This window comes from Ranitomeya variabilis, chromosome 3 (genome assembly GCF_051348905.1).
Source record: "Ranitomeya variabilis isolate aRanVar5 chromosome 3, aRanVar5.hap1, whole genome shotgun sequence".
Taxonomy (NCBI): domain Eukaryota; kingdom Metazoa; phylum Chordata; class Amphibia; order Anura; family Dendrobatidae; genus Ranitomeya; species Ranitomeya variabilis.
Window position 1 is genome coordinate 246,363,928 of NC_135234.1, and position 12,376 is coordinate 246,376,303.

At 40.0% G+C, this 12,376-nt stretch overlaps 1 protein-coding gene across 1 annotated transcript in view; it reads right to left on the reverse strand.

The window, feature by feature from the left end:
* The window catches only part of GUCA1C (guanylate cyclase activator 1C), a 130,664-nt gene extending 122,274 nt beyond the window's left edge, over positions 1-8,390 (reverse strand). The window contains exon 1 of the mRNA XM_077299542.1: positions 8,102-8,390. Within this exon, the coding sequence (XP_077155657.1) occupies positions 8,102-8,356 (255 nt within the window). The 5' untranslated portion in view covers positions 8,357-8,390. The remainder of the gene's footprint in view (positions 1-8,101) is intronic.
* Positions 8,391-12,376: the final 3,986 nt, after the last annotated feature.

Here is a 12,376-nt window from a genome sequence, read left to right on the forward strand (position 1 = left end):
TCTAGTTTCCAATATGGGGTCACTTGTGGGGGGTTTGTACTGTTTGGGTACATCAGGGGCTCTGCAAATGCAACGTGACGCCTGCAGACCAATCCATTTAAGTCTGCATTCCAAATGGCGCTCCTTCCCTTCCGAGCTCTGTCATGCACCCAAACAGTGGTTCCCCCCCACATATGGGGTATCAGCGTACTCAGGACAAATTGGAAAACAACATTTGGGGTCTAATTTATCCTGTTACCCTTGTGAAAATACAAAACTGGGGGCTAAAAAATCATTTTTGTGAAAAAAAAAAAGGAATTTTTATTTTCACGACTTTGCGCTATAAACTTTAGTGAAACACTTGGGGGTTCAAAGTTCTCAAAACACATCTAGATAAGTTCCTTGGGAGGTCTAGTTTCCAATATGGGGTCACTTGTGGGGGGTTTGTACTGTTTGGGTACGTCAGGGGCTCTGCAAATGCAACGTGACGGCTGCTGACCAATCCATTTAAGTCTGCATTCCAAATGGCGCTCCTTCCCTTCCGAGCTCTGTCATGCGCCCAAACAGTGGTTCCCCCCCACATATGGGGTATCAGCGTACTCAGGACAAATTGGAAAACAAATTTTGGGGTCCAATTTATTCTGTTACCCTTGTAAAAATACAAAGCTGGGGGCTAAAAAATCATTTTTGGGAAAAAAAAAATAAATTATTTTCACGGCTCTGCGTTATAATCTGTAGTGAAACACTTGGGGGTTCAAAGCTCTCAAAACACATCTAGATAAGTTCCTTAGGGGGTCTACTTTCCAAAATGGTGTCACTTGTGGGGGGTTTCAATGTTTAGGCACATCAGGGGCTCTCCAAACGCAACATGGCGTCCCATCTCAATTCCAGTCAATTTTGCATTGAAAAGTCAAATGGCGCTCCTTCCCTTCCAAGCTCTGCCATGCGCCCAAACAATGGTTTACACCCACATATGGGGTATCAGTGTACTCAGGACAAATTGCACAACATTTTTTGGGGTCCAATTTCTTCTCTTACCCTTGGGAAAATAAAAAATTGGGGGCGAAAAGATCATTTTTGTGAAAAAATATGATTTTTTTTTTTACGGCTCTGCATTATAAACTTCTGTGAAGCACTTGGTGGGTCAAAGTGCTCACCACACATCAAGATAAGTTCCTTAGGGGGTCTACTTTCCAAAATGGTGTCACTTGTAGGGGGTTTCAGTGTTTAGGCACATCAGGGGCTCTCCAAACGCAACATGGCGTCCCATCTTAATTCCAGTCAATTTTGCATTGAAAAGTCAAATGGCGCTCCTTTCCTTCCGAGCTCTGCCATGCGCCCAAACAGTGGTTTACCCCCACATATGGGGTATCAGCGTACTCAGGACAAATTGTACAACAACTTTGGGGGTCCATTTTCTCCTGTTACCCTTGGTAAAATAAAACAAATTGGAGCTGAAATAAATTTTGTGTGAAAAAAAGTTAAATGTTCATTTTTATTTAAACATTCCAAAAATTCCTGTGAAACACCTGAAGGGTTAATAAACTTCTTGAATGTGGTTTTGAGCACCTTGAGGGGTGCAGTTTTTAGAATGGTGTCACACTTGGGTATTTTCTATCATATAGACCCCTCAAAATGACTTCAAATGAGATGTGGTCCCTAAAAAAAATGGTGTTGTAAAAATGAGAAATTGCTGGTCAACTTTTAACCCTTATAACTCCGTCACAAAAAAAAATTTTGGTTCCAAAATTGTACTGATGTAAAGTAGACATGTGGGAAATGTTACTTATTAAGTATTTTGCGTGACATATGTCTGTGATTTAAGGGCATAAAAATTCAAATTTGGAAAATTGCGAAATTTTAAAAATTTTCGCCAAATTTCCATTTTTTTCACAAATAAACGCAAGTTATATCGAATAAATGTTACCACTAACATGAAGTACAATATGTCACGAGAAAACAATGTCAGAATCGCCAAGATCCGTCAAAGCGTTCCAGAGTTATAGCCTCATAAAGGGACAGTGGTCAGAATTGTAAAAATTGGCCCGGTCATTAACGTGCAAACCACCCTCGGGGCTTAAGGGGTTAATCAGCAATGCTAAAAATATAACTCCAATTTTTTCCATTTTGCTCCTTTCTCATTGACTGTATTTGAAATTACCTAAATCTTATGTCAGTTTGTACTGCACAGAAAATAAAGATTTTTCCTCACAGACCAATCTTCACAGAAATAATGTACATATAAAAGTCAAACTTTAAACTTTACTAGGCTCCAAGAGATAAGGTTTTCCCTGTTATTTATAAATGAAAATATCCAAAACAAATTCAATGCAAAAATCTGACATTATGATATAAGTATAACAAATATACATGAATCTGGTGCTCTTATTTGTTAATTTGATAACTCCTTATTACAACTTATTTTTTCATTATTTCTAAAGAAAAGCAAAATGAAATTTGCTATTCATTTATTATTGATAAATATACAGGTGCTTCTCACAAAATTAGAATATCATCAAAAAGTAAATTTATTTCATTTCTTCAATACAAAAAGTGAAACTCATACATTTTATAGTCATTATAGAGTGATCTATTTCAAGTGTTTATTTCTGTTAATGTTGATGATTATGTCTTACAGCCAGGGCTGGACTGGCCATCTGGAAATTCTGGCAAATGCCAGAAGGGCCTGTCTGGTTGTGGGCTGCCTTGTCTGCTACGTTGTTAACAGAATCGGTGGTCTCAAGATACCCATACTGGTAAGAATTGTGATGGAGTTCAAAGTCACTAACTCCGTCACTTACCCCACCAGGCCACTGGTATCATTAGAAATATTGGTCTTGTAGTAAATCTTGCTTTCCTCCATCCAGGGTAACATTAGTAATATATCCCCACTAGTGCTTGAGGACAGGGACAACATGGGCCTGTGTGATTTCAAATGCCAAGGCACATGTGCTCAGTGTGAATCTGCTTTCATCTGTGAAGAGCACAGGGGACCAGTGGCGAATTTGTCAATCCTGGTATTCTGTGGCAAATGCCAAGCGTCCTGCATGGTGTTGGGCTGTGAGCACAACCCCCATCTGTGGACATCGGGCACTCAGACGTTCCTCATGGAATCGGTTTCTAACCGTTTGTGCATACACATGCACATTTGTGGCCTGCTGGAGGTCATTTTGCAGGCTCTATCAGTGGTCCTCCTGTTCCTCCTTGCACAAAGACTAAGGTAGCGGTCCTGCTGCTGGGTTGTTGCTTTCCTACAGCCCCCTCCACATCTCCTGGTGTACTGGCCTGTCTTTTGGTAGCGCCTCCAGCCTCTTGACACTACGCTGACAGACACAGCAAACCTTCTTGCCACAGCTAGCATTGATGTGCCATCCTGGATGAGCTGCACTACCTGAGCCGCTTGTGTGAGTTGTAGATTCCATCTCATGCTACCACGAGTGTGAAAGCACAACCAACATTCAAAAGTGACCAAAACATCAGACAGAAAGCATTGGTACTGAGATGTGGTCTGTGGTCCCCACCTGCCGAACCACTCCTTTATTGAGGGTGTCTTGATAATTGCCAATAATTTCCATCTGTTGTCTATTTCATTTGCACAACAGCATGTGAAATCGAATGTCAAACAGTGTTGCTTCCTAAGTGGACAGTTTGATTTCACAGAAGTTTGATTTACTAGGAGTTATATTCTGTTGTTTAAGTGTTCCCTTTATTTTTTGAGCAGTGTATACTTTTGCATTTGTTACAAGCCACAAAACAAACAGGTCAAGGAAGCCTATTTGTTCTCAAAGTGCATTTTATTGCTATCATGTGTACAAATTTACCCCAAACCATTAGAAAGTAACCATTATTTACATTTTTTTTCAATCAATAATACATGTGCAATTTTGTAATATATATGGTCAGAAAAATCTCCATTTATCTTTCACTCTTAATTGAGGGGTAAAATCAGTAAATCTGTCTTCTTTACTAAGATAGGATATAACAGTTGGTGCTTTTAAAGTTCTACTGAGAAGGGAAGGGAAGTAGTAAGAGAAGCTAGAGGCAGACATTTTGCTGCAAGTTCTCCTGAAACAACAGTCACAGTTATCTGTAGAATTTTCTGAGCACCAACTGCCATCTTCTATCCCAGTAATGGGAACGACATTTTGAGAATGAATGATTGCTCTGGGATGAGAAAGAAGCTGATTTCTTTTTATGATAAGATATATTACATAGTTGCTTATTTACATGTGTGCTATCGAGTTATGAAAAAAGGAAATTAAAATGACTATAATAAGCTGGGTAACTAATCCAAGAGGAATAATATAATATTAGCGATTGGATAAAACGTAACCTTTAATAGGTATAAATATAAAAATATACAACTACAAAACATGAAAAACTTGAAAGGGAGAGGACCCTTGTGCTATAGTGAACCCTAACCAACACAGAAATGGGGAAGGAAAGAAAAACAGGAACAATATTACTGACAGTGCTAATTGGTCACTAAATATACCACATTCTAGTGTCAGATACCATACCAGACAAAATCAACATGTAAAATTTCCAGTATAGGCAGTTGGCGTAGTGACCAGTACCTTTATAATACACAATAATACCCATAACTGTCAAATGGCCCTATAGAAATAGTGAGATACTCATAGGTGGTTCATACAGGTATCCCGGTATATTGTCCCTTTGTACCGTGGAATACCTATCCCACACAAGTGTCAATAGTCATTAGTAATAATCATTTATGATGGTCACTGACTCAGTTATCCCGGTATACCGTCTTTTTATACCGTGGATTCTCTATCTCACATATGTATCCATGAACACTCACAGTGGCCTCTGGCCCAAACTATATCCAAACCATATAATTGTAACCCTAAAAAAGTTACTGAGTATGCATGTTTTATAAATTAGCCACTGTCAATAAGTTATAGCAGCACTAGGAGGCTTTTCAAACAAATCCTGACCGAAAATGTATAACCAAACTTAGAAAAACTAGGATCATGCTGCCCCATGAGACTTCGTCATGAGCGTCCCTTTTGATCATTATGAGTTAAAAAGAGATGAAAGAAGGCGCCCTATTGTGCCCTACCCAGAACCACTATTCTCCTGATCCCTACCTGATCTCTTTTTAACTCATGACGGGGGTGTTCGTGGTGTCCCGTATTCCTTTTAATTCTCACATACATATATTCACCATTGGTATTCCCCTAAGTTATACATCCTATTTAGGTACATCATAGTTTAGCTCCTCCTCCTTCCCCGCGAAATGCCACCTCTCAAGGAAGGGTCCCTCTCAGTAGGGAACCCTCACTCCGGTCTTTCATTAATTTACATCTGGTCTCTTAGAACCATTTGTTTGGAAGTGTCTTTTAAAATGGTTAAGAAACAATGAATTATATCAATGGGTGGACAGGAAAGGGTTAAAAATAACATGTCCATCCTTTGAAGTGCCGTGCCTAACAGTTAAGTCTATTATATTTATTTGGACATGTTCTGGTATGCACTTAGCACAATATGTGATAGGCTCCGTGAGGGTCTCACATCTATCAGGTATGAAGTTCATCCTGAGTTATAGGTATGGAGCTTACTTAGCCATTGTGCCGGGCAGCGCTTGGTTGCTGAGTGGAGCGCTTGCATTTCATCTCCATGGCACCCAGCGCTTCACAGTCTGGACGAGCGCTCCGAAATACCGGAAGTACCTCGCAAAGCACCGGAAGTGCGTCACACGCTAGGGGCGGAGCCTCGCGGGCACGCCTCCATGCTCAGTGCTTTTAAACCACAGATATGGGGAGACCTGTAAAGCGGCTACTAAAGGTTGTCACACTCCCCTGATGAGTCCTATCGGAAGAAACGCGTCGGGAGACGCCATGTCTAATGGAGGCTTTCTCACCCCTCGGGGAGACAGGATGACTCTCTCCAACCTCGGGTGAGATCTACCCATTCGGATGGGCTTTATACATTTGACAAATCCACACATGCTGGTGCCTGATGGTAACAGAGTTTGGTGTAAAAATATATTGACCGTATCATAATGATCAAAAGGGACGCTCATGATGAAGTCTCATGGGGCAGCATGATCCTACTTTTTCTAAGTTTGGTTATACATTTTCGGTCAGGATTTGTTTGAAAAGCCTCCTAGTGCTGCTATAACTTATTGACAGTGGCTAATTTATAAAACATACATAGTCAGTAACTTTTTTAGGGTTACAATTATATGGTTTGGATATAGTTTGGGCCAGAGGCCACTGTGTGTGTTCATGGATACATATGTGAGATAGAGAATCTACGGTATAAAAAGACGGTATACCGGGATAACTGAGTCAGTGACCATCATAAATGATTATTACTAATGACTATTGACACTTGTGTGGGATAGTATACCACAGTACAAAGGGACAATATACCGGGATACCTGTATGAACCACCTATGAGTATCTCACTATTTCTATAGGGACATTTGACAGTTACGGGTATTATTGTGTATTATAAAGGTACTGGTCACTACGCCAACTGCCTATACTGGAAATTTTACATGTTGATTTTGTCTGGTATGGTATCTGACACTAGAATGTGGTATATTTAGTGACCAATTAGCACTGTCAGTAATATTGTTCCTTTTCCTATTGTTTTTCTTTCCTTCCCCATTTCTGTGTTGGCTAGGGTTCACTATAGCACAAAGGTCCTCTCCCTTTCCCCTGTTTTTCATGTTTTGTAGTTGTATATTTTTATATTTATACCTATTAAAGGTTAAGTTTTATCCAATCGCTAATATTATATGAAATTAAAATGACTCCTACTGTCCAAAAGAAATATTTTACAAAGCTGAACTAGAGTCATTGGTTTCAATAAGCAGCACATTGTACCTTAATTGAAATCCTTGAAGAAATGGCGAAAAAAGTTATTAAAGGATGGAATGTACCAAAAAGCTCTAGTTATTAGAAACATTATTACTGCTAAAGTTATCACAACTAAGTATTAAAGGGGCTCCCCACTACTGTACAACTCATTTTTAATATGTCCTTGGAGCTGAGAACAATAAAATAAATGAATCATCATCTCTCAGACTTGCGCAACTCCTTTGTAGTCAGCCATGTTGTCTCCAGTTGGTCTGCTGGGATCAACATCTGGCTGGTCATCACGTGAGTACAGCATTCCTGGGTTACTGATTGGTTGCAGTGAACTTGTGATGACTCCACCAGATGTTGATCGAAATTGACTGCCGTAGGACATACTACTTTATAAAGAAGCACGGCGCTAGGCAAGTAGGTGCATGAATTTTTGTGCAATAGTGGACAAAACCTTTTATGTAGAGAAATTACTTTTTCACTTGTGTAATATTGAAGTTTGATACTTTTTTTATATTATATGATATGATCATATCATTTAAAGATAAAATAAGAGATATGTTATGGTCAATAACTTTAAGAACATTTTTAGCTATGGTATCATTATATTAGCACTGATGTGAAGCTATAAATAAAGACACTGAAATAATTATTGCAGACTGCTTCCTCCATTCATTTTATCTGTTAGAGATCCGTTAAACACTGTGATAAAAAAAAACCCTTTTAACTGGGAATGTGATGTTTCCTTTTATTCTTTTGGAGTAAAATGAAAGAAGATTTAATGTTGTGAATTGCCTTTGCTTAACAAATCATTTTGTGATATATTGTGACAAAAGTTCATAAGTTGCAAAAACGTGTTTGGTTCTTGATCTAGCTAGACCCTCTGCAGAGATTTTAGGTTGATGGCACGTAGCGTGTCTAAATACAATGTGAGTGATTTTTCATAGCATTAGTAAAGTGACCATATCCCTAATAAAATGTCAAACTGCTTGTTTTCTGAAGTTTAGCTTTAGTTTTTTAATATACATAATTTTAAAATATCATTACATTTTTATCTTGAAATTTTTCAAAGACAATCAATTTGGGAAAATTCTGTTTTTTTTTTAGCTTTATAAATATTTTATTTTACTATAACTTGTTTATCATAGCAGAACTTACCAACTATAATATAAAGTGAAATAAGACATAAAGCTATATCAGAATGGCCAAATTAGATTGCTGGAGAATTCCATCAACCGCCAGATAATGCACAGATATAATTGGATTCAATATTAAATTCTTACCTTGTTCATATCAAAAGTACTGAACACTTGCTCAATGTATCTGTTCGCTTCTGGATTCATGCCCTGTAGGCCAAGTAATCCTTTAAACTCATACAAGCTTAGTTGGCCAGATGGACACTCTCTCATAAATTTTCCGTACCAGTGATGTATCTCCATAGCATTAATATCATCTGCATTTGAGCTAGCTGCACCCATTTTGCTTATTTGAGGCAATGCTGTGCTTGGCACTCCATATACAAGGCTCCACAGATTCATTCACTTGTCCCAATGTTTCCAAAACGCTGCTCATATCACAGTAAAGATCTGTCTTAAACCTCTTAAAGCCTGTTACGGAAATAGACTACAAGCATAAAAATAGAAACATGGTAAGATTAAGTGTCATGCCAATTGGTTCATTGTGAAGGCGGATCACCCTTCCTAATAGTGCTTATTTTGGAAGTTAAACAGAAAATACGGTTATGTTAACCCCTTCCCCATGAAACCAGTTTTGGTATTTATGCCAAATTACTTCTTTATTGTTCCGTTCCTGGAGCCACAACTTTTTTCATTCACTTAGTTGCATGACGGCTTGTTTCTTGTATGACGAGTTATTTTTTACCAGTGACATAATTTATAGATACACGTATCTTATTCAAATACTTTTAGAAAACCTTTTTGGGGAGAAATATAAACAATACTCTTTGAAAAACAATCATTTGTTCGGTTGCCATATTGTGGGAGCTATACGTTTTACAATTTTGTCAACGGTGCAGTGAGAAGACATAGTTTTTGTGTGACAAGCTGTTGTTTTCATTGGTATCCTTTTGTGTTACATAAGACTTTTTAGTATTCTCTTGGGGAGGCAAATTGAAAATTAAACTGTTATTATAAGTTCTTTTCCATTCCTCTAAACATGGCTCACTCACTGTTAGGTTTAATTGACATGGTATCTTTATACTGCTGGTCAATAATTTTACAATGCCAAAATTATATACCATATATATATATATATATTAATTAATTGACATGGTATCTTTATACTGCTGGTAGTGTTGAGCATTCCGATACCGCAAGTATCGGGTATCGGCCGATACTTGCGGGTATCGGAATTCCGATACCGAGATCCGATACTTTTGTGGTATCGGGTATCGGTATCGAAACAACATTAATGTGTAAAAGAAAGAATTAAAATAAAAAATATTGCTATACTCACCTCTGCGACGCAGCCTGGACCTTACCGAGGGAACCGGCAGCGTTCTTTGCTTAAAATGCGCGCGTTTACTGCCTTCCGTGACGTCACGGCTTGTGATTGGTCGCGTGCCGCCCATGTGGCCGCGACGCGACCAATCACAGCAAGCCGTGACGTAATTTTCAGGTCCTGAATGCCTAATTCTGCATTCAGGACCTGAAAATTACGTCACGGCTTGCTGTGATTGGTCGCGTCGCAGTCACATGGGCGGCACGCAACCAATCACAAGCCGTGACGTAATTTTAAAATGCGCGCGTTTCCTGCCTCCCGTGACGTCACGGCTTGTGATTGGTCGCGTCGCCCATGTGACCGCGATGCGACCAATCACAGAAAGCCGTGACGTAATTTTCAGGTCCTGAATGCCTAGAATTAGGCATTCAGGACCTGAAAATTACGTCACGGCTTGCTGTGATTGGTCGCGTCGCGGCCACATGGGCGGCACGCAACCAATCACAAGCCGTGACGTCACGGAAGGCAGTAAACGCGCGCATTTTAAGCAAAGAACGCTGCCGGTTCCCTCGGTAAGGTCCAGGCTGCGTCGGAGAGGTGAGTATAGCAATATTTTTTATTTTAATTCTTTCTTTTACACATTAATATGGATCCCAGGGCCTGAAGGAGAGTTTCCTCTCCTTCAGACCCTGGGAACCATCAGGGATACCGTCCGATACTTGATTCCCATTGACTTGTATTGGTATCGGTATCGGATTAGATCCGATACTTTGCCGGTATCGGCCGATACTTTCCGATACCGATACTTTCAAGCATCGGACGGTATTGCTCAACACTAACTGCTGGTTAATAATATTACAATGCCAAATTTTTGGTCTCCAATTTCTGATACACATAACAAGCAGTTTCTTTTACAGGTACTTTATTTGGACACAAGCAACTTTTTGATCACTTTTTATTGCATTTTTGGCCAGTTGCATGAGCAAAAAAGCAATAAATCTGTAATTGTTTTTAAATTATATTTTATGTATACCCCTCCTCACATGTAAAGCGCCATGGAATAAATGGCGCTATAACAATAAATAATAATAATAATAATATTTTCTAATGGAGTTCATGATGCAATATAATTGTATACTGCCTTGTTCAGCAGAACCTCAGTTCCATGCCATTGCTTTATGAGTTAATTATCTCAGAGGTTTACTGACAGATGCCATATCTGGAATGCATTTTGTATACTCTTAGTCTTACTATTCTCTAGTTCAGTGTTTCTCAACCTTTTCAAGCCAATCACCCTAAGCAACAAGAAGTTCCAACCCTGTACCCAAATAAATCCATATGTTATAAATATTAAAATAGACATGAATGTGAGCATAGCCCTATATTAAGCCTCTGTTGGCAGTTCCTTCAAAAAATTTTAATTTCACAGGTAGAATATGAGGCAGTTGCAGGAAAGGAAGACTGACGAAGAGCAGACTTCTGCTGCTGTGACCATGAGATAGCTTGAAACTATGAGGTAAGAATATAGGTTATCCCTTGGTAACAGCAGTCACTCAGTATTCAGAAACACAGGGTGAACGGCAGGGTGAGCAGCCTTTTCTTACCACAGCATCCCTTGTATCACCAGTATTTGATCAGAAAGACATAGTACACAGCAGTCTGAGCAGCCTCTTCTTACCTCTTAAGCCCTGGTATCTCCAGTATTACCGTATATACTCGTGTATAAGCTGAGTTTTTCAGCACTTTTTTGTGCTGAAAACGCCCCCCTCAGGCGAGTCACGGTACAGAAAGCCGGTGGAGGAGGGGCGCGGCGGAGCAGCGGGTGCCAGGAGCCGGCACACACATCATACTCACCTACCTGCGCGCACTCGATGGTGGCACTGCATCTCGTTCCGGCCGCCGGCGCCTGCCTGCAGCTCTTCCTGTGCTCAGTGGTCACGTGGTACTGCTAATTAAGGTGATGAATATGGACGCGTCTCCAATCCCATAGGCATGGAGTGCATATTCATTACCTTAATGAGCGGTACCACATGACCGCTGAGCACAGGAAGAGCTGCAGGCAGGCGCCAGCGGCTGGAACGAGATGCAGGGCTAGCACCCAGGGAGCGCAGGTAGGTGAGTATGATGGGTTTTTAGGAAACATGCACACAGGGATAGGGAATAAGGAGGCATGCATACAGGGACAGAACGGGGGAGGCATACATACAGGGACGGAATGGGGGAGGCATTCATACAGGGACAGAATGGAGGAGGCATTCATACAGGGACAGAACGGGGGAGGCATTCATACCAGGACCGGGAAGGGGGAGGCATGCATACAGACACAGGGAAGTCATGCAGACAGGGACAGGGATGGGGAGGCATTCATACCAGGACAGGGAAGGGGGAAGCCATGCATAGCAGGTCAGGAATGAGGGGACAATGCAGACCTGGCTTATACTCGATAGCAAAGTGAAGGACAGCATCCAATCCAGGTGAAGTAAAAAAAATTCTTTATTGTGCCAAATGCTATGCTATGGTATGTACTCTTCCATTTGGGTCCAGTGGAACTAGGACAGGCATCCCTATGTCAGTTGTGCAGTTGGCTATTTTCTAATATATGGACTGGCTCATACTCGAGTCAATAAGCTTACCCAGTTTTCCGTGGCAAAAGTATGTGCCTTGGCTTATACTCGGGTCGGCTTATACTCGAGTATATATGGTAGATAATAATATTTACTGAAACATGGATTATAGAAGAAATTTTTATCAGTGTAAAAAGATGGCAGCCATTTTAATGTATTAATGTGATTATCTTGCCATGTAGAAGGAGTGTAACTTTCTAATTAAAGGAATTTAGAAATTAATATATAATGACATTACATTTATTTATCTATTCCCATAGCTTTCCATCAATTTTTTTGTGTAATAGTAAACTGATAATTAAAATTAATGGTCATTTGAGTAAGATGGGCTGAAACTTCAGCCCAATCTCTTTTTTTTCTATGCTAGCCTGTGGTGCATATGTGAGCAGGTTGCGGGATGCAGTAATGGACCAGAGTCAGAGCAAGGGTTAACAAGTTTAATAACAGGGGAATACTCTACGCAGGGAGGCAATG